This window comes from Rana temporaria, chromosome 8 (genome assembly GCF_905171775.1).
Source record: "Rana temporaria chromosome 8, aRanTem1.1, whole genome shotgun sequence".
NCBI classification, from domain to species: domain Eukaryota; kingdom Metazoa; phylum Chordata; class Amphibia; order Anura; family Ranidae; genus Rana; species Rana temporaria.
In genome coordinates this window covers 8604923-8631360 of record NC_053496.1, presented here as the reverse complement: position 1 = coordinate 8631360, position 26438 = coordinate 8604923, and the positions used below count along the sequence as shown (strand labels likewise).

Genomic DNA, 26438 nt, shown 5'->3' with positions numbered 1-26438 from the left:
TATGTATACTGTGTGTGTGTATACTGTATATGTGTGTGTATATACTGTGTGGCCCCATAATCTATTGCCTGGGGGCCCCCATAGTCTCCTCTTGCCCGGGGGCCCCCCATAATCTCCTCTTGCCCGGGGGGCCCCCCATAATCTCCTCTTGCCCGGGGGGCCCCCCATAATCTCCCCTTGCCCGGGGGGCCCCCATAATCTCCCCTTGCCCAGGGGCCCCCATAATCTCCCCTTGCCCAGGGGCCATCATAATCTCCTCTTGCCCAGGGGCCCCCATAATCTCCTCTTGCCCGGGGGGCCCCATGAGTTGTCAGTCCCCCCCTGTGTGTATCCCAGTTACAGCTACAAAGTAACATTGGTTGTGAGTTTGGAGACGATGCGCCATTTCTTATGTAGCAGCTATAATCGCTTTATCTGAAAAATAGATAGAAAGTAGAATATAAAGCAGTCGGATTGCCCATTCCATGGCGGGTGGAACGGTGGTACGGAAGCCTTTGTTATAAAGGTGCGTTGGTTGGTTGGTTGGTTGGTTGTTTTTTTGCTTGACTCAGTTTCTTGCCAAGGAAGTCAGTGGAAACATTGTAACTCTCCATTGTCTCTCTAGAAGGAGTTCCTATGTAGCGTTAGAACCTTGTGCTCTGATATCGCAGTCTTCGTATTTCAGAAAGGCCATCGTCTCGGCAGTACAGGTCCCCGCAGGGACTCTCTGCCAGTCATCGGGCACGACTGGCTACTCCACCGCTGCTGGGGCTGCTGGAGCTGCCGCTGCTGCTGCTGCCGCTGCTGCACCGGTCTTCGTAGATGGAGATCTCGATCTTTGACAGAAGGGATCAAGGAAGATACTTGCGTGATTTGTCTGACCGTCCATCTAGATCAGGGGGTACCAAACCGGCGGACCTCCAGCTGCTGCAAAACAGCTGGGGGGCCGCCAGTTTGAGACCCCTGGTCTAGGGCCTCTGGACACCAAAGACTATACAACAAACACAGCAACACTTACACACCTTCTCCAAGACTAAAGACAACAGGACTAGGCATGTGCAGTCCGTTTTACTCAGACGCATTTTTTCGTATGTACAGTAATACCTCGGATTCTGAGCGTCGTTCGTTCCAGAAGAATGCTCATAATCCAAAGCACTCGTATATCAAAGCGAGTTTCCCCATTGGAAACAATGGAAACTCAGATAATCCGTTCCACAGTCACTGCTATGCAGTACCGCATGTGGCCAGAGGTGCGGGGGGGGGGTGCTGGAAACACTCTGGGGTGTTCGGCTCATCCCTAACGCCGATATATGTCGGCAGAATGGCATGGGCAGGCAAATGGGCGTACCTGTATGTCCCTTTAAATTTTCTGCCCAGCAGGCGTGCACACGTGAGTGCCTCGTGAGTGCGCCCGCGGGTCCCAGGAACTCGATGTTCTCCGGACGGCCCGCGATTGCGGTCGGAAGCTGAAGAGCGTAAAAGCGTAATTTCCCTGTTCTTCCTAGTGACAGGACAGTGATCTCTGCTCCCTGTGATCGGGAGCAGTGATCACTGTCGTGACACTCGTAGCCCAGCCCCCTCCACAGTTATAATCACTCCCTAGGACACTCTTAGCTCCCTAGTGTTAACCCCTTCACCTGCCAGTGTCATTTACACAGTAATCAGTGCATTTTTATAACACTGATCGCTGTGAAAATGACAATGGTCACAAAAGTGTTCGATGTGTCCGCCATAAAGTCGCAGTCACGATAAAAATCGCTGATCCCTGCCATTGCTAGTAAAAAAAAAATATATATAATAAAAATATAATAAAACTATCCCCTATTTTGTAGACGCTATAACTTTTGTGCAAACCAATCAATAAACGCTTATTGCAATTTCTTTTTTTATCAAAAATATGTAGAAGAATACGTATCGGCCTAAACTGAGGAAAAAAAATAAAAAATAAATTATATATATATATATTTTTTTTTTTTAATTTTGCGATATTTATTATAGCAAAAAGTAAAAGCTATTGGCCCGGATTCACAAACAGCGGCGCATATTTATGCCGCCGTAGCGTATCTTCTTTACGCAGCGCAGAGAGGCAAGCACTGGATTCACAAAGCCAGTGCTGCCAAATCTGCGCTGGGTTTCCTAGGCGTAAGCCAGCGTATGTGGAAGTGGGCGTGAGCCATACAAATGGGGTGTGACCCCATGCAAATGAGGCGTGACCCCATGCAAATGATGGACTGAGTCACAGACAGATACGTATAATGAACGGCGCATGTGCCGTCCTGTGGACGCATCCCAGTGCGCATGCTCAGAATCACGTCGGATCTACTCCCTAAGATACGCCGGATCACTGCCTACGGCGTGAACGTAACCTACACCTAGTCATATTCACGTACAACGTAAACTACGTAAAATACGTCGGCTTGAGTTCCCTGGTGCAGCCCTTTGCATGGATGCTGCTGACTTACACCTCCTTTATGGGGCATAACTTTACGCCGGACGTATGACTTTACGTGCACTGCGTCGGACGGACGTACGTTCGTGAATCGCCGTATCTCCCTCATTTGCATATGTGAATAGAAAATCAATGGGAGCGCCAAATACGTCCAGCGTAAATAAAAGCCGGCGTAGGCAAGTTACGTCGGTCGTAGGAAGCCTATTTTCAGGCGTATCTAGTTTTGTGGGCACGGCGCATATATACGACGGCGCACAGTTACACTTACGTGGCGTATCTCGAGATACGTTGGCGCAAGTGCTTTGTGAATCCGGGCCCTTGTGGTTTTTTTTAAAAATTGTGGCTCTTTTTTGTTTATAGCGCAAAAAAAAAAACGCAGAGGTGATCAAATACCACCAATTATTTGTGGGGGAAAAAAAGGACGTCAGTTTTGTTTGGATGCAACGTCGCACGACCGCGCAATTGTCAGTTAAAGCGACGCACACAGTGCAGAATCGCAAAAAGTACTCAGGAAGGGGTAAATCCAAAAATATGTAGAAATTAAATTAAATTACGCCTGCTCAATGCCTAGATGACGTGAACGTAACTTACGCAAAGCCCTATTCACGAACGATTTACGCAAACGACGGAAAATTCGACGCTGTCCTGACGTCCATACCTAACATTGCGTACACCTCATAGAGGCAGGGGTAACGTTACGCCGAAAAAAGCCTTACGTAAACGACGTAAAAAAATGCGCCGGGCTGACATACGTTTAAGAATCGGCGTATCTAGCTAATTTGCATACTCTACACGGCAATTAACGGAAGCGCCACCTAGCGGCCAGCGTAAATATGCACCTAAGATCCGACGGCGTACTAAGACGTACGTCAGTCGGATCGAGCCCACATTCAGTCGTATCTTGTTTTGTGGATACAAAACAAAGATACGACGGCGCATCGTAGAACTTACGCGGCGTATCAATAGATACGCCGGCGTAAGTACTTTGTGGATCTGGCCCATTTAGTGTTTTTTTTTTCCGAAAATTGTCGCTGTTCTTTTGTTTATAGCGCAAAAAATAAAAACCGCAGAGGTGATCAAATACCACCAAAAGAAATCTCTATTTGTGGGAAAAAAAGGACGTAAATTTTGTTTGGAAGCCACGCCGCACGACTGCGCAATTGTCAGTTAAAGAGACGCAGTGCCGAATCGCAAAAAGTGGCCCAGTCATTGACCAGCAAAATGGTCTGGGGCTGAAGTGGTTAATGACATTATCAGGGACTTGAAAGAAACTCTGTGAACCTCGAATCATTGCCAGTAATTCATCCCACATTAACAAGTTCAGACTCGATTCTGGAAGAAAGGTGGAGGAAATCTGCACACATTGGCCCAGATTCAGGTACGACTTGCGCTTTATTTGCGGAGGCACAGGGCAACGATTTTGCCCTGCGCCCACGCAAATATTTTGCGCTGCCCTCGATTCACGGAGCAGTAGCTCCGTAAATTGCGAGGGCGCGCCGGCAAAATTGCCCGGCGTAAGCGCGCGCAATGTAAATGATCCCGCCGGCGGCGGGAATCATTTAAATTAGGCGCGTTCCCGCGCCGATTGCAAAGCGCATGCTCTGTCGGGAAACTTTCACGACGTGCATTGCGCCAAATGACGTCATTTTCTTCAAAGTGAACGTGAATGGTCGACCAGCGCCATTCACGATTCACTTACGCAAACGACGTAGATTTTAAATATCGCGACGCGGGAACGTGGGTATCCTATAGCATTGGCTGCGCCTGCTATTAGGATGTGTAACCTTACGCGAAACTCGATGTACGCAAACTACGTAATCTGCGTACGCAGGGCTCGCGCAACGTTGTGAATCGGTGTTAGTATGCAATTTGCATACTATACACAGATCACAATGGGAGCGCCCCCTAGCGGTCATCGCTAGAATGCAGCCTAAAATCTGCGTGGCATAAGAGCCTTATGCCACGCAGATTTTAGGCTGCAGTCGGCGTAGCGATGTTCCTGAATCAGGAGAACTCGTTACGCCGGCGAAAGTCAGCAATTGCGCTGCGTAACTATGGTTACGCAGGCGCAATTGCTACCTGAATCTGGGCCAGTGTTTGCACTCGAAAAAAAACACGTTCGACGTGGAAACTGCTGAGCGCAAGAAATGAGGGCTGATAAACACGCGGCGAGATTACGCGCTCACCTCCGAGACTTATTCATAATTGAAACAACAGAGAGATATTAAATTCTCACATCCGCCTACAATGGTGAGAAGAGAACGAGAAACGCTATAAGAGTTCACCCGGAGTTCAGGCATGAATTAGGAGAAGCCATCGTCTCTTTCATTGGGGCTCATTTTATAGCTTATCAGAGTTCCTGCGCACTTCCATTACACATCCAGTCCATGGAAAGGAGAGATTTGGTTATTCTCCGATGGTGGGATACGGACAATGGCCCAGATTCAGAGAGCAATTGCGCCTGCGTAACCATAGTTACGCAGCGCAATTGCTGACTTACTCCGGCGTTACGAATGCTCCTGATTCAGGAACATCGTAACGCCGACTGCAGCCTAAAATCTGCGTGGCATAAGGCTCTTATGCCACGCAGATTTTAGGCTGCATTCTTGCGATGACCGCTAGGGGGCGCTCCCATTGTGCTTAGTGTATAGTATGCAAATTGCATACTAACACCGATTCACAATGATGCGCGGGCCCTGCGTACGCAAGTTACGGAGTTTCCGTACGGTGTCTTTAGCGTAAGGCTGCCCCCTTCTAATAGTAGGGGCAGCCAATGCTAAAGTATACCCGCCGTTCCCGCGTCGTGAAATTTGAATTTCACGTCGTTTGCGTAAGTGATTCGTGAATGGCGCTGGACGCCATTCACGTTCACTTGGAAGCAAATGACGTCCTTGCGACGTCATTTTTACCGCAATGCACGTCGGGAAAGTTTCCCAACAGAGCATGCGCTCTACGCTCGGCGCGGGAGCGCGCCTAATTTAAATGATTCCCGCCCCCTACGGGATCATTTACATTAGGCGCCCTTACGCAGGGCAATTTTAAAGAGCGCACACGCAATTTACGGAGCTCCTGCTCCGTGAATCGCGCGCAGTAAATTTGCGGGGGCGCAGGGCAAAAACTCTGCCCTGTGCCTCCGTAAAAAAGGGGCAAATTCTACCTGAATCTGGGCCAATGACTTCATGAGCGAGCATTACCCCCTTCACCCCCGAGCCTCTTTCTGAGATATGTTCTTTACAAGTTACCGTATATACTCGAGTAGGGATGAGCTTCGAGTTCGACTCGAACATTGCCTGTTCGGCGAACAACGAACAATTAGTGATGTTCGCGGCAAATTCGAAAACCCGCTGAACACCCTGTTAAAGTCTATGGGAGAAATCTAAAGTTCTAATTTTAAAGGCTAATATGCAAGTTATTGTCCTAAAAAGTGTTTGGGGACCCGGGTCCTGTCCCAGGGGATATGTATCAATGCAAAAAAAAAGTTTTAAAAGCGGCTGTTTTTTCGGGAGCAGTGAATTTAATAGTGCTAAATGTGAAACAATAAAAGTGAAATATGCCTTTAAATTTCGTACCTAGGGGGGGGGGGGGGGGGGGTGTAAAGTCAGCATGTGAAATAGCGCATGTTTTCCGTACATAGAACTGTCCCTGCACAAAGTGTCATTTCTGGAAGGAAAAAAGACATTTAAAACTGACTTGCGGCTCTAATGAATTGTCGGCTCTGGCAATTCTGAGAGGATTCATTCATAAAAAAAAAAAATAGCATGGGGGTCCCCCCAAATTCAATTACCAGGCCCTTCAGTTCTGGAATAAAAAAAAATGACGTGGGGTTCCCCCCAAATATCCATTCCAGGCCATTCAGGTCTGGTGTGGATTTTAAGGGGAACTCCACCCCAAATAAAAAAAAAATGGCGTGGAGTTCCCCCAAAAAATCCACACCAGACCCCTTATCCGAGCACGTTAACCTGGCCGGCCGCAGAAAAGAGGGGGGGACAGAGTGCGGCCCCCCTCTCCTGAACCGTACCAGGCCACATGCCCTCAACATGGGGAGGATGTCCCCATGTTGATGGGGACAAGGGCCTCATCCCCACAACCCTTGCCCGGTGGTTGTGCGGGTCTGCGGGCGGTGGGCTTATCAGAATCTGGAAGACCCCTTTAACAAAGGGGACCCCCAGATCCTGCCCCCCCCCTATGTGAATTGGTAATGGGGTACATTACACTTCCTTCGTGAAATGGTAGGGGTACAAATGTACAGGGGATTGGTAGAGAGCACAGGGGGGTTGTAGAGAGCACAGGGGGGTGGTAGAGAGCACAGGGGGGCGGTAGAGCGCACAGGGGAGCGGTAGAGCGCACAGGGGGCAGTAGAGAGCACAGGGGAGCGGTAGAGAGCACAGGGGAGCGGTAGAGAGCACAGGAGTCCAGAAAAAGCCCGGGGGGGGGGGGGCAGCAGATAGAAACTGTATAGTAGGAGCAGTGGCATGTAGAGGAGCCAATCCCCCCGTCTTCCTCCTGCATCATCTGCATGCTAATGGAAGAAGAGGAAAAGGGGGCATTCAGCAGCTGTAGGGGGAGATCGGTTCCTCTACATGCTGCCTCCACTATAATACAGGTGTGCGAGTGGCATGGTGGCGGGTTGCAATTAAGACCCCTGCGACCCCAGTAGCTACGCCCCCAATGAGCACCATTAAAATGTATTATAACAGCAGGCAGAAATACTGTGCATCACTAAAATGAACACTTACCCCACCTGATGCAAGAAAAAAAAAAAAAAAAAAAAGTTTTGAAAAGGATACAACGCGCATTCCGCGTTCAACAGGATCAGTGATTAGGAGACCGCGGGGAGCGAAGATCTTCTCATTTTGCTCTTGGATGTATTTTGAGATTTTCTTCAAAACCTTCAACAGAAAAAAAAGAGAAGATGGATGAGAAAATGAAAACATTTCTGAATCAAAACTCCGAATTATCTGGGAACTGCGGAAGAAACAGGCGGCAGCCATACGTTCTGGTGATTGGAATACCGCCCAATGGCCAATGGCGTACCAGGAATAATAACATAATAGAAAAAAATTGGCAAAATATATACCGTATTTGCCGGCGTATAAGACGACCCCCTATTTTTCAAGTGAAAACATAGCTTTTTGGGCTATACTCACCCTACAAGAGGCTATACTCGCCCTACAAGAGGCTATACTCGCCCTATAAGAGGCTATATACTCGCCCTACAAGAGGCTATATACTCGCCCTATAAGAGGCTATATACTCACCCTATAAGAGGCTATATACTCACCCTATAAGAGGCTATATACTCACCCTATAAGAGGCTATATACTCACCCTATAAGAGGCTATACTCTCCCTATAAGAGGCTATACTCTCCCTATAAGAGGCTATACTCACCCTATAAGAGGCTATACTCACCCTATAAGGCTACCCCCTTCCAAGGCAACACCATTTAAAAAAACATGTATTCCACCACCGACCATTGCAGCCTCTGCTCACCTGTGCCACCATTGCAGCCTCTGCTCACCTGTGCCACCATTGCAGCCTCTGCTCACCTGTGCCACCATTGCAGCCTCTGCTCACCTGTGCCACCATTGCAGCCTCTGCTCACCTGTGCCACCATTGCAGCCTCTGCTCACCTGTGCCACCATTGCAGCCTCTGATCACCTGTAACACCATTGCAGCCTCTGATCACCTGTAACACCATTGCAGCCTCTGCTCACCTGTGCCCCCATGGCTGCCTCTGCTCACCTGTGCCACCATTGCAGCCTCTGATCACCTGTGCCACCATTGCAGCTTCTGCTCACCTGTGCCCCCATTGCAGCCTCTGCTTACCAGTGCCAACATTGCAGCCTCTGCTCACCTGTAACACCAATGCAGCCTCTGCTCACCAGTGCCACCATTGCAGCCTCTGCTCACCTGTAACACCATTGCAGCCTCTGCTCACCTGTAACACCATTGCAGCCTCTGCTCACCTGTGCCACCATTGCAGCCTCTGCTCACCTGTGCCACCATTGCAGCCTCTGCTCACATGTGCCCCCATTGCAGCCTCTGCTCACATGTGCCCCCATTGCAGCCTCTGCTCACCTGTGCCACCATTGAGCCGTGCATGGAGCATGGAGGAAGAGAAGAGGCACAGAGTCCTGACCTCAACCCGATAGAACACCTTTGGGATGTATTAGAGGGGATACTGCGAGCCAGGCCTTCTTGTCCTACATCATTGCCTGACCTCACGAATGCTCTTCTGGAAGAACGGTCAAACATTCCCATAGACACACTCCTAAACCTTGTGGACGGCCTTCCCAGAAGAGGTGAAGCTGTTATAGTTGCAAAGGGCGGGGCCGACTCAATATTGAACCCTACGGACTAAGACTGGGAGGCCATTAAAGTTCATGTGTGTGTAAAGGCCGGTGTCCCAATACTTTGGTAATATTAATTTATATATATATAGATAGATAGATAGATAGATAGATAGATAGATAGATAGATAGATAGATAGATAGATAGATAGATAGATAGAGCGAAAGATTATATATATATATACACACACACACATATATCTCTCTCTCTCTATAGATATATATATACACACATAGTATCTCACAAAAGTAAGTACACCCCTCACATTTTTGTAAATATTTTCTTCTATCTTTTCATGTGACAACACTGAAGAAATGTCACTTTGTATCTACAATGTGGTGTAGTGAGTGTACAGCTTGTATAACAGAGTACATTTGTTGTCCCCTCAAAAAACCTCAACACACAGCCATTAATGTCTAAACCGCTGGCAACAAAAGTGAGTACACCCCTAAGTGAAAATGTCCAAATTGGGCCCAAAGTGTCAATATTTTGTGTGGCCTCCATTATTTTCGAGCACTGCCTTTACCCTCTTGGGCATGGAGGTCACCAGAGCTTCACAGGTTGTCACTGTAGTCCTCTTCCCCTCCCCCATGATGACATCACAGAGCTGGTGGATGTTAGAGACCTTGCACTCCTCCACCTTCCATTTGAAGATGTCCCACAGATGATCAATAGGGTTTAGGTCTGGAGACATGCTTGGCCAGTCCATCACCTTTACCCTCAGCTTCTTTAGCAAGGCAGTGGTCATCTTGGAGGTGTGTTTGGGGTCATTATGTTGGAATACTACCCTGCGGCCCAGTCTCTGAATGGAGGGGATCATGGTCTGCTTCAGTATGTCACAGTACATGTTGGTATTCATGGTCCCCTCAATGATCTGTAGCCCCCTAGTGCCGGCAGCACTCATGCAGCCCCAGACCATGACCCTCCCCCCACCATGCTTGACTGTAGACACACTTGTCTTTGTCCTCCTCACCTGGTTGCCGCCATACACGCCTGACACCATCTGACACCAAATACCTTTAATCTTGGTCTCATCAGACCACCGGAGATGGCTCCAGTAATCTGCTTGTCTTCAGCAAACTCTTTGCGGTCTTTCTTGCGCATCATCTTTAGAAGAGGCTTCCTTCTGGGATGATAGCTATGCAGACCAATTTGATGCAGTGTGCGGCGTATGGTCTGAGCACTGACAGGCTGACCCCTCCCCCCCACCCACTCAACCTCTGCAGCAATGCTGGCAGCACTCATACGTCTATTTCCCAAAGACAACCTCTGGATATGACGCTGAGCACGTGACCTCAACTTCTTTGGTGGACCATGGCGAGGCCTGATCTGAGGGCAACCCGTCCTGTTATACCGCTGTATGGTCTTGGCCACCGTGCTGCAGCGCTCATAATCATGATAAATATGTGAAGTAGGTACCCATTGCCATAGTACTAAACATAGAAACATGCTTGCGGGTTTTGCATTATGAAAAGATAAGCCACATTTTTGGTGGAGCTGACCCAAGTTTTTCAAGGCCACCTTTGACTCCATAGTGAAAACCGGCAAAATGGTGCAGCACGGGCTGTGCATCAAACAGCAAAGAATCGGGGAATAAATACAGAACTGTATCCAAAGAACTAAAAACACAAAATTAAAATCCATGTTTGGTAGATGGTCTACTTTCTCTAATAAGTCCTGGTTTGCACCCCTGCATGCCGACCTGAAAATGGCGCATCTATTGTGTGGACCCGCAGCCACCCATTGAGTCCACTTATTGGATGAAGAGCACTTTCAGCATCTCCTTTGTCTTCAGAATCTGGGAACCGGACCAGACTCTCTAGAACATGACACCATAAGGGGCTATTCTGAGGCATTCTATTAGGGGGCTTTGCTGTTAAACACTTGAAGGGCACACAGATTGAGCCAATTAAAGGGGAAAAACACACAAATGGAAAAACAAATTTAAGAACAGAAGAGGTTTTACAGTTGAAAATTGAGACAATTAACAAAAGGTTTGGAGGGGTTTTGATGATGATGTATGAAAAGGTATGGGCTCATTAGAAGCAACCCAAGTTAGGACACCCAACCACCCGAGGAAGACACCCAACCCCCCGAGGAAGACACCCAACCACCTGAGGAGGACACCCAACCCCCCGAGGAAGACACCCAACCACCCGAGGAGGACACCCAACCCCCCGAGGAAGACACCCAACCCCCCGAGGAAGACACCCAACCACCCGAGGAAGACACCCAACCCCCCGAGGAAGACACCCAACCACCTGAGGAGGACACCCAACCCCCCGAGGAAGACACCCAACCACCCGAGGAGGACACCCAACCCCCCGAGGAAGACACCCAACCCCCCGAGGAAGACACCCAACCCCCCGAGGAAGACACCCAACCACCCGAGGAGGACACCCCCAGACACCCGAGGAGGATACCCAACCACCCGAGGAAGACACCCAACCACCCGAGGACACACCCAACCACCCAAAGACACCCAACCACCCGAAGACACCCAACCACCCAAGGAGGACACCCAAGAGGGACACCCAACCACCCAAGAAGAACACCCAACCACCCGAGGGAAGAAACCCAACCACCCAAGGAGGACACCCAACCACCCAAGGAGGACACCCAACCACCCGAGGAGGACACCCAACCACCCGAGGAAGACACCCAGCCACCCGAGGAAGACACCCAACCACCCGAGGAGGACACACCCAACCACCCGAGGAGGACACACCAAACCACCCAAGCTGGACATACCCAACCACCCGAGGAAGACACCCAACCACCCAAGGAGGACACCCAACCACCCAAGAAGGACACCCAACCACCCAAGAAGGACACCCAACCACCTCTCTGAAATGTGGTCATATTGATAAGAAGACATGTTTTACATAAGCAAGTTAATCACTTGTATTACACAGGTATCTGCTCCCTCCTCCCCCTGAAAGGTGCCAAATGTGACACCGGAGGGGGGGGTATCCGAAAAGCATAAGGTCAATTTTTGGGTGGAACTCTGCTTTAAGTCAGTTAAGAAAAAATTGTGGTATGATGGCAAGATTTCAAAAGGTTTGGGAACCACAGGTCACCTTTTTCTTGTCTATAGACTTTGATTGTTGTTTTCTCTAAAGTGATATTAAAGGCAATGTTTGAATAATAAAAAAAAAATGATAATAATAATATACATGTCATACTCACCTGCTCTGTGTAATGCTCTTCTTCTCAGGTACCCCGCCGGCACTCCTGGTCCCTTCCTCCTGCTCCCAGAGAAACAACTTACTATGGGGGCATCCAAGCAAGCTCACTCCTGAGCCGCTCCTCTGGCTGTCCATTCACACACGGTGCCGTGGTTTGGCCCACACATTCTCTCTCCTCATTGGCTCACTGGCTGTGATTGACACCCCCCCCATTTCACTAATTTTGATTCTACTTCTAGACCTCTCCCTGGTCTACTTTTCCTTCCCCATTTAAGGATTTTTAAGCCAGTAATATTTGACTTGATATGACAGCAATTCCACGTGAAACGCTTCCCCAGATGCGCTGTTTATGTATATTTTTGTCTTTTGTATACATGTCTGTGTAGCCGTTATACACACACAAAATAATCTACAATAAAAATTCAGCAAGAAAAAATAAACAAAAATTGTACGGTAAACGAATCTACGCCTACAACCCGAAATTCTATTTTATAAACTCAGCAAATATAAAAAAAGAAGATACAAGAAAGGAATCAGAATACAATAAAAGGCATTGATAAAAAAAAGTGTGGAGAGGTAGGAGAAAAAAAATAAAAAAAATAACCAAAGAATAAATGAAAGAGACTGGAGAATATAAGGCCTCATTCCCAATAGGCGGATGAATCTGTACCCCGCCCTTACCTGTACGGGGGATGCACAGGTGTTCCCGGCAGGCAGTCCCATTGCTCTCAATTGGGATGCAGAGGCCACATGGGCACAGCCATTGCTCCCAATGTCAGTGGCGGCCCGTCCATAGAGGGTGCACAGGAGCCGCCTCCCCTATCCGTATGTCCTGCCCACTGATCTACATATGAGGGCACCGGACCATGGATTCCAATGTCGCGGGGTGTTTTCTTGAAGCACCTGATTAGAACCAGAGGCTCCAATAGGCTACAGAAGAGGGTGGCCTCGGAGCGCAGAGCATTGCGCTCTGAGCCCACCCAGTTGTGTGACCATAGCGAATGAATGAATTATTTCGCTATTTTCACACTAAAGTTCCTCCCCGCCAATCAGGAGGCAGGTCGTGAAACCTGTTTCCCAATTGGCCAAAGCCTCAGGCGATCCTATTGGATGCCTAGCGCTTTGGCGGAAGAGGAGACACATTTATATCCAAATACTTAAAGCGGGGGTTCACCCTATAAAAAAATTTCTTAAGTAGGGAATCCCGTGGGAGTGGGCGTTCCTATTGACATGCCAATTGATTGACATGCTAAACGACGGCGCACACAGAGCGTCACAACTTCCCGAAGGATGCTTGGGTCGGCTCGGCTCTATTCGGCGCCTGCGCACCGGCGCCGAATAGAGTCGACCCGAGCTTCTTTCGGGAAGTCGTGACGCGCTGTGTGCACGCCGTCGTTTAGCATGTCAATCAATTGGCATGTCAATAGTAACACCCACTTCCGCGGGATTCCCTACCCGGAAGCCGCGGTGAATTCTAAGGCTAAACGCTATCTACGGCAAAAAAAAAAAAAGAAGGTCAGTGTAATTTTATTTGCAGAACTGGGCTGGATGTAGTGTTAGAATTTTTTTTATAGGGTGAACCTCCCCTTTAAATGCAACTACTATATACCAGTGGTATCTACTATCAGGGCAGCCATCACAGCTTTAGGCAGGGCCCCCCTGGAGCAGAGAACAGGGGGGTGTGCTGACGAAAAAAAAAACAAGGGTAACCTCTTCTCTCATGACGCAAGATAATAAGTGGGGGGGGGCCTGGGGATCATCGTGCCCCTCACAGGTGTAATGCAAAAAAAAACAAAAAAACGGGAGGGGGCCAGCCGGGCCCCTAGGGACCATTGGGCCCCTTACAGGTGTAATGCCTGTACCCCCTGATGGCGGCCATGTCTACTATAGACCGCATGATATATGTGTATCCTACTATCATACACACACATATGCAGTTTAGTTTTTTTCGGTTGTCTGTCAGTTTGGTCAAGTTCTCCCACAAGTTTACCAGCACCTACACAGTATCTGTCCTGAGGAAGCTAATATTTTAGTGAAACACGTCGGACAGCAAGTTTTTGGAGGCATTACTGGATCAGAAATGTTTCTCCAACCTTGATACAATATAAAATAAATCTTTGTACCGTAGGTCCAGTCCTCTATAACTGCATTATTGGGTAACTGGTAACTGTGTCCATACAGGGTGTTGTTTGTTTGTTGTTTACATGTTTTTTAAATATGTTGTAATAAACTTTATAGTTTTTTACAGATTCTCTCTCTCTCTCATTGTGTGCCCACAAAGTCTGCAATTTTTTTTACCTGGTCAATCCTTGAATTCATAAATTCTTAGGGCCAAATTCTCGTAGAACGGCGTATCTTTGCGGCGGCGTAACGTATCCGATTTACATTACGCCTCCGCAACTTAGACGGGCAAGTGCTGTATTCTCAAAGCACTTGCTCCGTAAGTTGCGGCGGCGTAGCGTAAATCAGCCGGCGTAAGCCCGCCTAATTAAAATTTGGAACAGGGGGGCGTGTTTTATGTAAATGTTGTGTGACCCGACGTGATTGACGTTTTTCACGAACAGCGCATGCGCCGTCCGTGGAAATCTCCCAGTGTGCATTGCTCCTAATACGCCGCAAGGACGTCATTGGTTTCGTGAATGTAAATGACGTCCAGCCCCATTCACGGACGAGTTACGCAAACAACGTAAAATGTTCAAATTTCGTCGCGTAAACGACGGCCATACTTAACATTGGTACGCCGCACTTACGCCACCATATAGCAGGGGTAACTATACGCCGGGAAAAGCCTAACGTAAACGGCGTAAATGTACTGCGTCGGCCGGGCGTACGTTCGTGAATTCGCGTATCTAGCTAATTTGCATACTCGACGCGGAATTCGATGGAATCGCCACCTAGCGGCCAGCTTAAATATGCAGTTACGATACGACGGTGTAACACAGTTACGCCAGTCGGATCTACAGGAAATCTATGCGTAACTGATTCTAAGAATCAGGCGCATAGATATGACCGCGCAACGCAGAGATACGACGCTGTATCTGGAGATACGCCGTCGTATCTCGTTTGAGAATCTGGCCCTTAATTTTGTAAATTTGTAAATTCATAAAAATTAGAAAATGCGATAATTCGTAAATTCGAAAACCCGAAAATAATAACCATCTAATAATAACTTAACTATTACTAACTATTAAATTATAGGTATTGGAATTTCCTTTCAAATTTGCCTGTTAGTGATCGTAACGGATATGGATTTATCTGAAGTTGCCAGATTATCCGAAAAAAACGAATGCTGTATCTAAATGAATATAACATATCCGATTAATAATAATAAATAATAATAAAAATGTTTTATTATTATTATTTTGTAACGTTCCATTCGTTTAGATGCAGCATTCGTTATTTCGGATAAATTCGTTACGTTCACCAACAGCCAAATTGAAAGGAAATTCCAATGCCTATAACTTAATAGTTATTATTTCAGATTTTAGAATTTCAGAGTTTTCAATTTTCATCCTTATTTTCAGATTTCGAATTTCCAAGTTTTCGAACTTTTGGAAAAATTTGTTAACAGGTTTGCGTTAATTCGGATATTACCGAATTAACACATTTGTCGAAATTTGTTAAAAAACTAATTTGGAACAAAACGAATTGCACGTGTCTAGCTGCTACAACTCATCGCTGTACATCCTGTGAGCGCCTCGGTCAGGTTGTCTTCCCACTGGGCTTGTTGTGCGTTGCAGAACTTCAATTTCATTGCAGTTCTGTTTTCTACAACTGGATTGCCGCTGCACTTCCCCACATAATGGATGCATAGAATTCTTTGGACACCATAGCTGTTCAAGTGAATGAGGATCTTCTTTTGCAAGGAAGTTTTTTTTTTTTTTTTTAAGGTGGAGACAGTGACTGTGACTTAAAGGTATCTGCCTCGGTTGTAGACACGAGGAAGCTTGGAATTGAAGGTATCTGCCTCGGTTGTAGACACGAGGACGCTTGGAATTGAAGGTATCTGCCTCGGTTGTAGACACGAGGACGCTTGGAATTGAAGGTATCTGCCTCGGTTGTAGACACGAGGAAGCTTGGAATTGAAGGTATCTGGCTTGGTTGTTGACACAGCGACATTTGGAATTGAAGGTATTTGCCTCGGTTGTAGACACAAGGGCGCTTGGAATTGAAGGTATCTGCCTCGGTTATAGACATGAGGGCTCTTGGAATTGAAGGTATCTGCCTCGGTTGTAGACACGAGGAAGCTTGGAATTGAAGGTGTCTGCCTCAGTTGTAGACACGAGGAAGCTTGGAATTGAAGGTATCTGGCTTGGTTGTAGACACAAGGACGCTTGGAATTGAAGGTATCTGGCTCGGTTGTAGACACGAGGAAGCTTGGAATTGAAGGTATCTGCCTCAGTTGTAGACATGAGGAAGATTGGAATTGAAGGTATCTGCCGCGGTTGTAGACACAAGGAAGCTTGCAATTGAAGGTATCTGCCTCGGTTGTAGACACGAGGACGCTTGGAATTGAAGGTATCTGCCTCGGTTGTAGACACGAGGGCTCTTAGAATTGAAGGTATCTGCCTTGGTTGTAGACACGAGGAAGCTTGGAATTGAAGGTATCTGCCTCTGTAGTAGACACGAGGACGCTTGGAATTGAATGTATCTGCCTCGGTTGTAGACACGAGGAAGCTTGGAATTGAAGGTATCTGCCTTGGTTGTAGACACAAGGAAGCTTGGAATTGAAGGTATCTGCCTCGGTTGTAGACACGAGGACGCTTGGAATTGAAGGTATCTGCCTCGGTTGTAGACACGAGGAAGCTTGGAATTGAAGGTATCTGCCTCGGTTGTAGACACGAGGAAGCTTGGAATTGAAGGTATCTTGGCTTGGTGGTAGACACGAGGAAGCTTGGAAATTAAGGTATCTGCCTCGGTTGTAGACACGAGGACGCTTGGAATTGAAGGTATCTGCCTCGGTTGTAGACACGAGGAAGCTTGGAATTGAAGGTATCTTGCCTCGGTTGTAGTCACGAGGAAGCTTGGAATTGAAGGTATCTGCCTCGGTTGTAGACACGAGGGCTCTTAGAATTGAAGGTATCTGCCTCGGTTGTAGACACGAGGGCTCTTAGAATTGAAGGTATCTGCCTCGGTTGTAGAAACGAGAAAGCTTGAAATTGAAGGTATCTGCCTCGGTTGTAGACACGAGGAAGCTTGGAAATGAAGGTATCTGCCTCGGTTGTAGACACGAGGACGCTTGGAATTGAAGGTATCTGCCTCGGTTGCGAGAAAGCTTGGAATTGAAGGTATCTGCCTCGGTTGTAGACACGAGGAAGCTTGGAATTTAAGGTATCTGCCTCGGTTGTAGACAGGAAGACGCTTGGAATTAGCAGGTCATCACTGAAGGGAAGAATGAATAACTAGAAGAAATGACGTGATTTGGTAAAGCCGACACGTACCACATTGATTCATGCGATTCTAATAAAAGGCTCCATCCAGAACTGTACAGGAAATTAGCCAATGTGTTTTACTAGAAGGTTCCGTCTGCTGGAGGTATGTATGGGATATATAGAAAAGCTCCGATCCCTCCCCACTACATAATGTATCCTTTCTCAGTATCAGCCAGGGTTGAGGTGGGAACAGGATCTGCTGGGAAATTAATTTCCAGCTTACAAAAGGTTGAGTTTGCTTTGGCCCGTTGCCCGGATGGACGGTGTGATGTAAAGAGATTGGGCAATTAGCTGAGCTTGCTGAGTGCCTGCATGTTGAGACAACCTTTCCCAAGCGTTTGAAGGAAGGATTAAAATCTGCTCACCAAGAAATAAGACAGATAACAATGAGAAATGCCGGGCCTGACGTGCGACTCCATTCTGCTCTCCAGAGTTTTAGCTGTGACGATTTTTTTGGACCGAGTTCAAAGCTGTAAAGCGTAGCGAGGAGACTCGGCAACTCTCTGCGAAATTCAACTCCTTCCCTGTACAAGCCGGGTGCCCTTTTGGTAACAAGTGGAAAAATGTAAGCAGATTTCCCACCAATGACTTCCTGTGGGAGATACTGAGAAAAGTGGAAGGTCACTTCCCAGGCTAAGGACCGTTCCTGCTCTCCGATATCAATAGGGACCAAACATGAGACCATCGGCGACTTCATTAGGAAACTGCCTTATGCAACTCTACATTCTTATAATAAAAAGAACGGCAGAATCGACCCATTCTATATTTACTATATGTGCACTTCTTTAACCACTTAACCCCCGGACCATATTGCTGGTCAAAGACCAGAGCACTTTTTGCGATTCGGCGCTGCGTCGCTTTAACTGACAATTGCGCGGTCGTGCGGCGTGGCTCCCAAACAAAATTGACGTTATTTTTTTCCCACAAATAGAGCTTTCTTTTGGTGGTATTTGATCACCTCTGCGGTTTTTAGTTTTTGCACTATAAACAAAAATAGAGCGACAATTTTGAAAAAAATGAATATTTTTTACTTTTTGCTATAATAAATATCCCCCAAAAATATATAAAAAAATGTTTTCCTCAGTTTAGGCCGATACGTATTCTTCTACATATTTTTCGTAAAAAAAAAAAATCGCAATAAGCGGTTATTGATTGGTTTGCGCAAAAGTTATAGCGTTTACAAAATATGGGGTATTTTTATGGCATTTTTATTAATATTTTTTTTTTACTAGTAATGGCGGCCATTTTTTTTTCGGGACTGCGACATTATGGCCGACACTACGGACACTTTAGACACATTTTTGGGACCATTGGCATTTTAATAGCGACCAGTTCTATAAAAATGCATTGGATTACTATAAAAATGCCACTGGCAGTGAAGGGGTTAACACTAGGGGGTGGGGAAGGGGTTAAGTATGTTCCCTGGGTGTGTTCTAACTGTAGGGGGGGTGGACTCACTAGGGGAAATGACTGATCGCTTTTCCCCTAGTGAGAACAGAAGATCGGCATTTCTCTCCCTGACAGGACCGGGAGCTGTGTGTTTACATACACAGCTCCCGGTCCTCGCTCTATAACAAACGATCGTGTGTGCCCGGCGGCGATCGCGCCCGCCGGGCACGCGCACGGGAGTCGGGGGAGAGCCCTAGTGGCCTTCGCGAGAACCGACGTATAGCTACAGGCTCTCGCGCAGGGGAGCCGACCTGCCGGCGTAAAACTACGGCGGCTGGTCGGCAACCAGTTAACCACCTCAATACCGGGCACTTTCACCCCCTTCCTGCCCAGGCCATTTTTCAGCTTTCAGCGCTGTCACAATTTGAATGACAATTGCGCGGTCATGCAACACTTTACCCAAATGAAATTTTAATTATTTTTTCCCCACAAATAGAGATTTCTTTTGGTGGCATTTGATTACCTCTGCGGTTTTTATTTTTTTCACTATAAACAAAAGGAGAGCGTCAATTTTGAAAAAAAAAAAAACTATGGCCCGGACTCACATACATCGGCGCATATTTATGCCGGAGTAGCGTATCCAATATACGCTACGCCGACGTAGCGCAAAGAGGCAAGCACCAAATTCACGAAGAGCTTGCCTCCCAAACTGCGCTGGGTTCCCTCGGCGTAAGCCGTCGTAAGTGGAAGTGGGCGTGAGCCATGCTAATGAGGCGTGACCCCATGCAAATGATGGGCCAAGCGTCATAGAAGTACTTAAAACGAACGGCGCATGCGTATACCCAGTGCGCATGCTCAGAATCACGTCGAAACTACTCCCTAAGATACGACGGATCACTGCCTACGATGTGAACGTAACCTACGCCCAGCCCTATTCACGTACTACGTAACCGCGGAAAATAAGACGGCTGTGTTCCCTGGTACATACCTTAGCATGAGTTGCGCCTCATATATGGGGAATAACTTTACGCCGGACGTAGGACTTACGCAAACCGTGTATATTATGCACCGGGCGCAAGTACGTTCGTGAATCGGCGTATCTCCCTAATTTGCATATGTGAATAGATAATCAATGGGAGCGCCCCTTGCGGCCAGCGTAAATATGCGCCCACGATACGCCGGCGTAGGAAAGTTATGTCGGTCGGATGAAGCCTATTTTCAGTAGTCCGGCGCACAGATACGACGGCGCATATTTACACTTACGCGGCGTATCTCGAGATACGTCGGCGTAAGTGCTTTGTGAATCCGGGCCAATACTTACTTTTTGCTATAATAAATATCCCCAAAAATATATAAAAACACACATTTTTTCCTCAGTTTTGGCCGATACGTATTCTTCTACATATTTTTGGTAAGAAAAAAAAATAATCGCAATCAGCGTTTATTGATTGGTTTGCGCAAAAAGTTATAGCGGCTACAAAATAGGGGATAGTTTTATAGCATTTTTTTTTTTTTTACTAGTAATGGCGGCGATCAGCAATTTTTATCGTGACTGCGATATTGCGGCGGACACATTGGACACCTTTGACAGTATTTTGGGACCAATAACAATTATACAGCGAACCGTGCTATAAATATGCACCGATTACTGTGTAAATGTGACACAGTATGGGAAGGGGTTAACCACTAGGGTGCGATCAAGGGGTTAAATGTGTACCCTAGTGAGTGATTCTAACTGTAGGGGGAGAGGATTGACTGGGGGAAGTGACCGATCGGTGTCCCTATGTACAAGGGACACACCATCGGTCTCCTCTCCCTGACAGGACGTGGATCTCTGTGTATACACACAGAGATCCACGGTCCTGCTCAGTTACTGGGCAATTGCGGGTGCCCGGCGGACATCGTAGCCGCCGGGCATGCGCATCGGGGTCCCAGTAACGCGGCGAGTGCGCACGCACACCGCCGGCGGCCTAGTGGCTCGGCAAGGAGAGGACATCATATGACATCATCATATGACATCCTCCCAGCATTATCGCGCCGCCGTCAATTGATGGCGGGCGGTAGTAAAGTGGTTAAAGAAGGACCACTTAACCACTACACGCTGAGCGTACGCATAGATGTGTCCTCGGCTTTAGGATGTTATACCAGGATGATACCCACAGCTGCAGGCATCATCTCGGCACCGTTGTTTAGAGCCGGCGGTCGGCTTTCCAGGCATAACCACCAATGTGGCAAAAAGCCGCTCAGTTGTTATCCCGGAGGAGCGGGAGGGGACATCCCCCTCTCCCGCCGCCTCCCACCGCTCTGACCGGGCCTCCCGTCCCACCGGGAGACCCGATCTGCGATCCGACACTTCCGGCACCTTGTGACAGACTGGAAAGAAGCCGTAAATGGCTTTGTTTCAGTCTCCTGAATGTAAACACGGAAGCGACATCACAACGTCGCTTCCCGTTTACTCGGCTGCCAATGACGCTGGATTTAAAAAAATATACAGTAGTCAGAATGAACGTTTTTCGGCGATCTGAATACACTTCAAAGTAAAGGAGGGATTTAAGGGGCCTTTTAGACCTCCGGTCTCTCCATAAAGAGTACCTGTCACCACCTACAATACCTGTCGCCGAGAATGTGTTTCCAGCACGACGGCATCACGCCGATTCTCGGCGACATGGTGTCGAACATCTCGCACTCGCTGGAATAGAAAAAGCACATTCCAGCGAGCGCGTCATAGAAGCCGCAGCGTTTGGTATGAATCATGAGGAGGAACTCCACTCCAAATTTTAAATAAAAAACCGGCATGGGTTCCCCACCCAGGGGCATACCAGGCCCTTGAGTCTGGTATGGGTTGTAAGGAAAAACGGCGTGGGGGTCCCCCTACAATCCATACCAGACCCGTATCCAAAGCACGCCGCCCGGCCAGTCAGGAAAGGAGTGGGGACGAGCAAACGCCCCCCCCCCCCTCCTGAGCCGTACCAGGCCGCATACCCTCAATATGGGGGGGGGGGTTAGGTGATCTGGGGCAGGGGGCGCCCTGCGGCCCCCTGCCCCAAAGCACCCTGTCCCCATGTTGATAAGGACAGGGCCTCTTCCCGACAACCCTGGCCGTTGGTTGTCGGGGTCTGCGGGCTTATTGGAATCTGGGAGCCCCCTTTAATAAGGCAGAAGACGGCAAAGAAGAGCAAGCTTCTAGCACTAGACCTCCTCTGTAACTCTAACCTGGTAACCGTAAAAAAGCCCTTCCCTCTTTGCTGCTCTTGGCCCCTCCCTCCTGTCGATTGCCCCCACAGTGCGCAGCTTGTTATAGGGCATTAGAATGCATTAAGATAAAAAAACTTTCTGCCTTTACAACCCCTTTAATCCTGTCTCAGGTCCAACATAGAGCCAACAAAGGGTTTGAACTCTTGGCTCCAATAGAAGAATGGAATGGCAGGTGGGGGATTTGTTCTTTCAATAGACTCTAGTTACTTTGTCCCAATTGGGCGAAATGACAGGGTCTCCCTCCCAAAAAATAAAAACCAGAATCCAGTTTACCTTCTCATAGTGTGTCTCCATGCAGAGGAAGATGAAATAAGCGGTAGCACAAGCTAGACATCCCTCCAGATAAGAGCTACCTCCGATCTTCTCAGCCTCTATATAGAACATATTCAGAGTCTTCACCGTCTCCTCAAACAGCTGCTTCTCAATCTGATGAAAACATTAAAGAACAAATAAATATCAGCATGAGCAATCAATATTCAGTCAGAGGCTGTAGGCATTTTACAGGAGATGTATGGAGCCTTCAGAAAAGGTACTGAAGGTGGTTGGGGACTGTAGACCAGGTACAGGAGATGGTTGGGGACTGTAGACCAGGTGCAGGAGATGGTTGGGGACTGTAGACCAGGTACAGGAGATGGTTGGGGACTGTAGACAAGGTACAAGAGATGGTTGGGGACTGTAGATCAGGTAAAGGAGATGGTTGGGGACTGTAGACCAGGTACAGGAGATGGTTGGGGACTGTAGACCAGGTACAGGAGATGGTTGGGGACTGTAGACCAGGTACAGGATAGGTTTGGGGACTGGAGACCAGGTGCAGGAGATGGTTGGGGACTGTAGACAGGGTACAGGAGAGGGTTGGGCACTGTAGACAAGGTACAGGAGAGGGTTGGGGACTGTAGACCAGGTACAGGAGAGGGTTGGGGACTGCAGACCAGGTACAGGAGAGGGTTGGGGACTGCAGACCAGGTACAGGAGAGGGTTGGGGACTGTAGACAAGGTACAGGAGAGGGTTGGGGACTGTAGACAAGGTACAGGAGATGGTTGGAGACTGTAGACAAGGTACAGGAGATGGATGGGGACTGTAGACAAGGTACAGGATAGGTTTGGGGACTGTAGACACGGTACAGGAGATGGTTGGGGACTGTAGACCAGGTACAGAAGACGGTTGGGGACTGTAGACCAGGTACAGAAGATGGTTGGGGACTGTAGACCAGGTACAGGAGATGGTTGGGGACTGCTGATATATTACACAAGATGGTTGGGGACTGTAGACATGATACAGAAGATGGTTGGGGACTGTAGACATGATACAGAAGATGGTTGAGGACTAAAAGGCATGGTACAGGAGATGGTTGGGGACTGCATGCATAGTTAAGGATATGATTGGGGACTATGGGCATGGTGCAAGAGATGGTTGGGGACTGCAGGCATGGTGCAGGAGATGGTTGGGGACTGCAGGCATGGTGCAGGAGATGGTTGAGGACTAAAGGCATGGTACAGGAGTTGGTTGGGGACTGCATGCATAATTAAGGATATGATTGGGGACTATAGGCATGGTGCAAGAGATGGTTGGGGACTGCAGGCATGGTGCAGGAGATGGTTGGGGACTGCAGGCATGGTGCAGGAAATGGTTGGGGACTGTAGGCATGGTGCAGGAAATGGTTGGGGACTGTAGGCATGGTGCAGGAAATGGTTGGGGACTGCAGGCATGGTGCAGGAAATGGTTGGGGACTGCAGGCATGGTGCAGGAGATGGTTGGGGACTGCAGGAATGGTGCAGGAGAGGGTTGGGGACTGCAGGCATGGTGCAGGAGATGGTTGGGGACTGCAGGCATGGTGCAGGAAATGGTTGGGGACTACAGGCATGGTGCAGGAGATGGTTGGGGACTGCAGGAATGGTGCAGGAGAGGGTTGGGGACTGCAGGCATGGTGCAGGAGATGGTTGGGGACTGCAGGCATGGTGCAGGAGATGGTTGGGGACTGCAGGCATGGTGCAGGAGATGGTTGAGGACTGCAGGAATGGTGCAGGAGAGGGTTGGGGACTGCAGGCATGGTGCAGGAAATGGTTGGGGACTGCAGGCATGGTGCAGGAAATGGTTGGGGACTACAGGCATGGTTCAGGAGATGGTTGGGGACTGCAGGAATGGTGCAGGAGAGGGTTGGGGACTGCAGGCATGGTGCAGGAGATGGTTGGGGACTGCAGGCATGGTGCAGGAGATGGTTGGGGACTGCAGGCATGGTGCAGGAGATGGTTGGGGACTGCAGGCATGGTGCAGGAGGTGGTTGGGGACTGCAGGCATGGTGCAGGAGGTGGTTGGGGACTGCAGGCATGGTGCAAGAGATGGTTGGGGACTGCAGGCATGGTGCAAGAGATGGTTGGGGACTGCAGGCATGGTGCAGGAGATGGGTGGGGACTGCAGGCATGGTGCAGGAGATGGTTGGGGACTGCAGGCATGGTGCAGGAGATGGGTGGGGACTGCAGGCATGGTGCAGGAGATGGGTGGGGACTGCAGGCATGGTGCAGGAGATGGTTGGGGACTGCAGGCATGGTGCAGGAGATGGTTGGGGACTGCAGGCATGGTGCAGGAGATGGGTGGGGACTGCAGGCATGGTGCAGGAGATGGTTGGGGACTGCAGGCATGGTGCAGGAGATGGGTGGGGACTGCAGGCATGGTGCAGGAGATGGTTGGGGACTGCAGGCATGGTGCAGGAGATGGTTGGGGACTGCAGGCATGGTGCAGGAGATGGTTGGGGACTGCAGGCATGGTGCAGGAGATGGTTGGGGACTGCAGGCATGGTGCAGGAGATGGGTGGGGACTGCAGGCATGGTGCAGGAGATGATTGGGGACTGCAGGTATGGTGCAGGAGATGGTTGGGGACTGCAGGAATGGTGCAGGAGATGGTTGGGGACTGCAGGTATGGTACAAGAGATGTCATTACAGTGTGTATTGAATAAACTGAAATAAAAATGGTTTGTGGATTATATTTAGGCAGCTAAACAGCTCTTCAAACAATATTATTTCTAGTTACTATCTTTAAAATTCATGATGATATTTAAACTCCCGCTTTGCCTATATATAATGTCATTAAAAGAACAACAAACATACATCGGTCTTTCTGTAGTGCGGCGGGACGGTTACTGAAGCAAAGCCAATATACATGATGGGGAGGAAATGCAAATACCTTCTCTCCCCAGGCTGATCAGTACATTTCCAGCACTAATAATGGATGAGGTTTCCTTTATGGTTATTCACAAAGCCAAATATACGAATAAATCCAGTTCACACATGTGCAACAATACCGGAAATCATCCAATGATCAAAGATGCCTACACACCCACCTTTCACAACTGGTGCCAGATGCCACAATAACAACCACCTGCATTGGTGCCCATGTCTGCAATAACAACCCCCTGCATCGGTGCCAGTGCCCGCAATAACAACCCCCTGCATTGGTGCCAGTGCCCGCAAAAATAACCCTCTGCATTGGTGCCAGTGTCCGCAAAAATAACCCCCTCCATTGGTGCCAGTGTCGGCAATAATAACCCCCTGCATTGGTGCCAGTGTCCGCAATAATACCCGCCTGCATTGGTGCCAGTGTCCGCAATAATAACCCTCTGCAAAGCATTGGTGCTAATGTCCACAATAATACCCGACTGCATTGGTGCCAGTGTCCGCAATAATAACCCCCTGCATTGGTGCCAGTGCCCGCAATAATAACCCCCTGCATTGGTGCCAGTGTCGGCAATAATAACCCCCTGCATTGGTGCCAGTGTCGGCAATAATAACCCCCTGCATTGGTGCCAGTGTTGGCAATAATAACCCCCTGCATTGGTGCCAGTGACGGCAATAATAACCCCCTGCATTGGTGCCAGTGTCGGCAATAATAACCCCCTGCATTGGTGCCAGTGTCCGCAATAATACCCGCCTGCATTGGTGCCAGTGTCCGCAATAATAACCCTCTGCAATGCATTGGTGCTAATGTCCACAATAATACCCGCCTGCATTGGTGCCAGTGTCTGCAATAATAACTAACCACATTGGTGCCAGTGGCCACAGCAATAATAACCCTCTGCATTGGTACTAATGTCCGCAATAATACCCGCCTGCATTGGTGCCAGTGTCTGCAATAATGACTCCCTGTATCGGTGCCAGTCTTGGAAATAATAACCTCCTACATTGGTGCCAGTGTGCAATAAAACCCCTATATTGGTGCCAGTGCCTGCAATAATAATAATAATAATAATAATAATAATAATAACCCCCTGCATTGATGTCAATGTCTGCAATGATAACCCCCTGCATTGGTACCAGTATCCACATTAATAACAACTCCCCAGTTGCTTTAGTTCCAGTGTCCACAATTATAACCCCCTGCGTTGGTGCCAGTGTCCTCAA

General features: G+C 48.4%; 1 protein-coding gene across 2 annotated transcripts in view; it reads right to left on the bottom strand.

Annotated features, from left to right (window-relative positions):
• Positions 1-238: 238 nt before the first annotated feature.
• Positions 239-26438, bottom strand: part of GOLGA7B (golgin A7 family member B) — a 69348-nt gene continuing 43148 nt past the window's right edge. Inside the window, exons 4-6 of one of the 2 annotated variants that reach the window (XM_040361272.1) lie at positions 22319-22471; positions 7216-7317; positions 239-815 (exon numbers count right to left, since the gene is read on the bottom strand). In XM_040361272.1, coding sequence (XP_040217206.1) covers positions 714-815; positions 7216-7317; positions 22319-22471 — 357 coding nt within the window. In that variant the 3' untranslated portion in view covers positions 239-713. The remainder of the gene's footprint in view (positions 816-7215; positions 7318-22318; positions 22472-26438) is intronic. The other variant, XM_040361271.1, reaches the window with a different exon arrangement.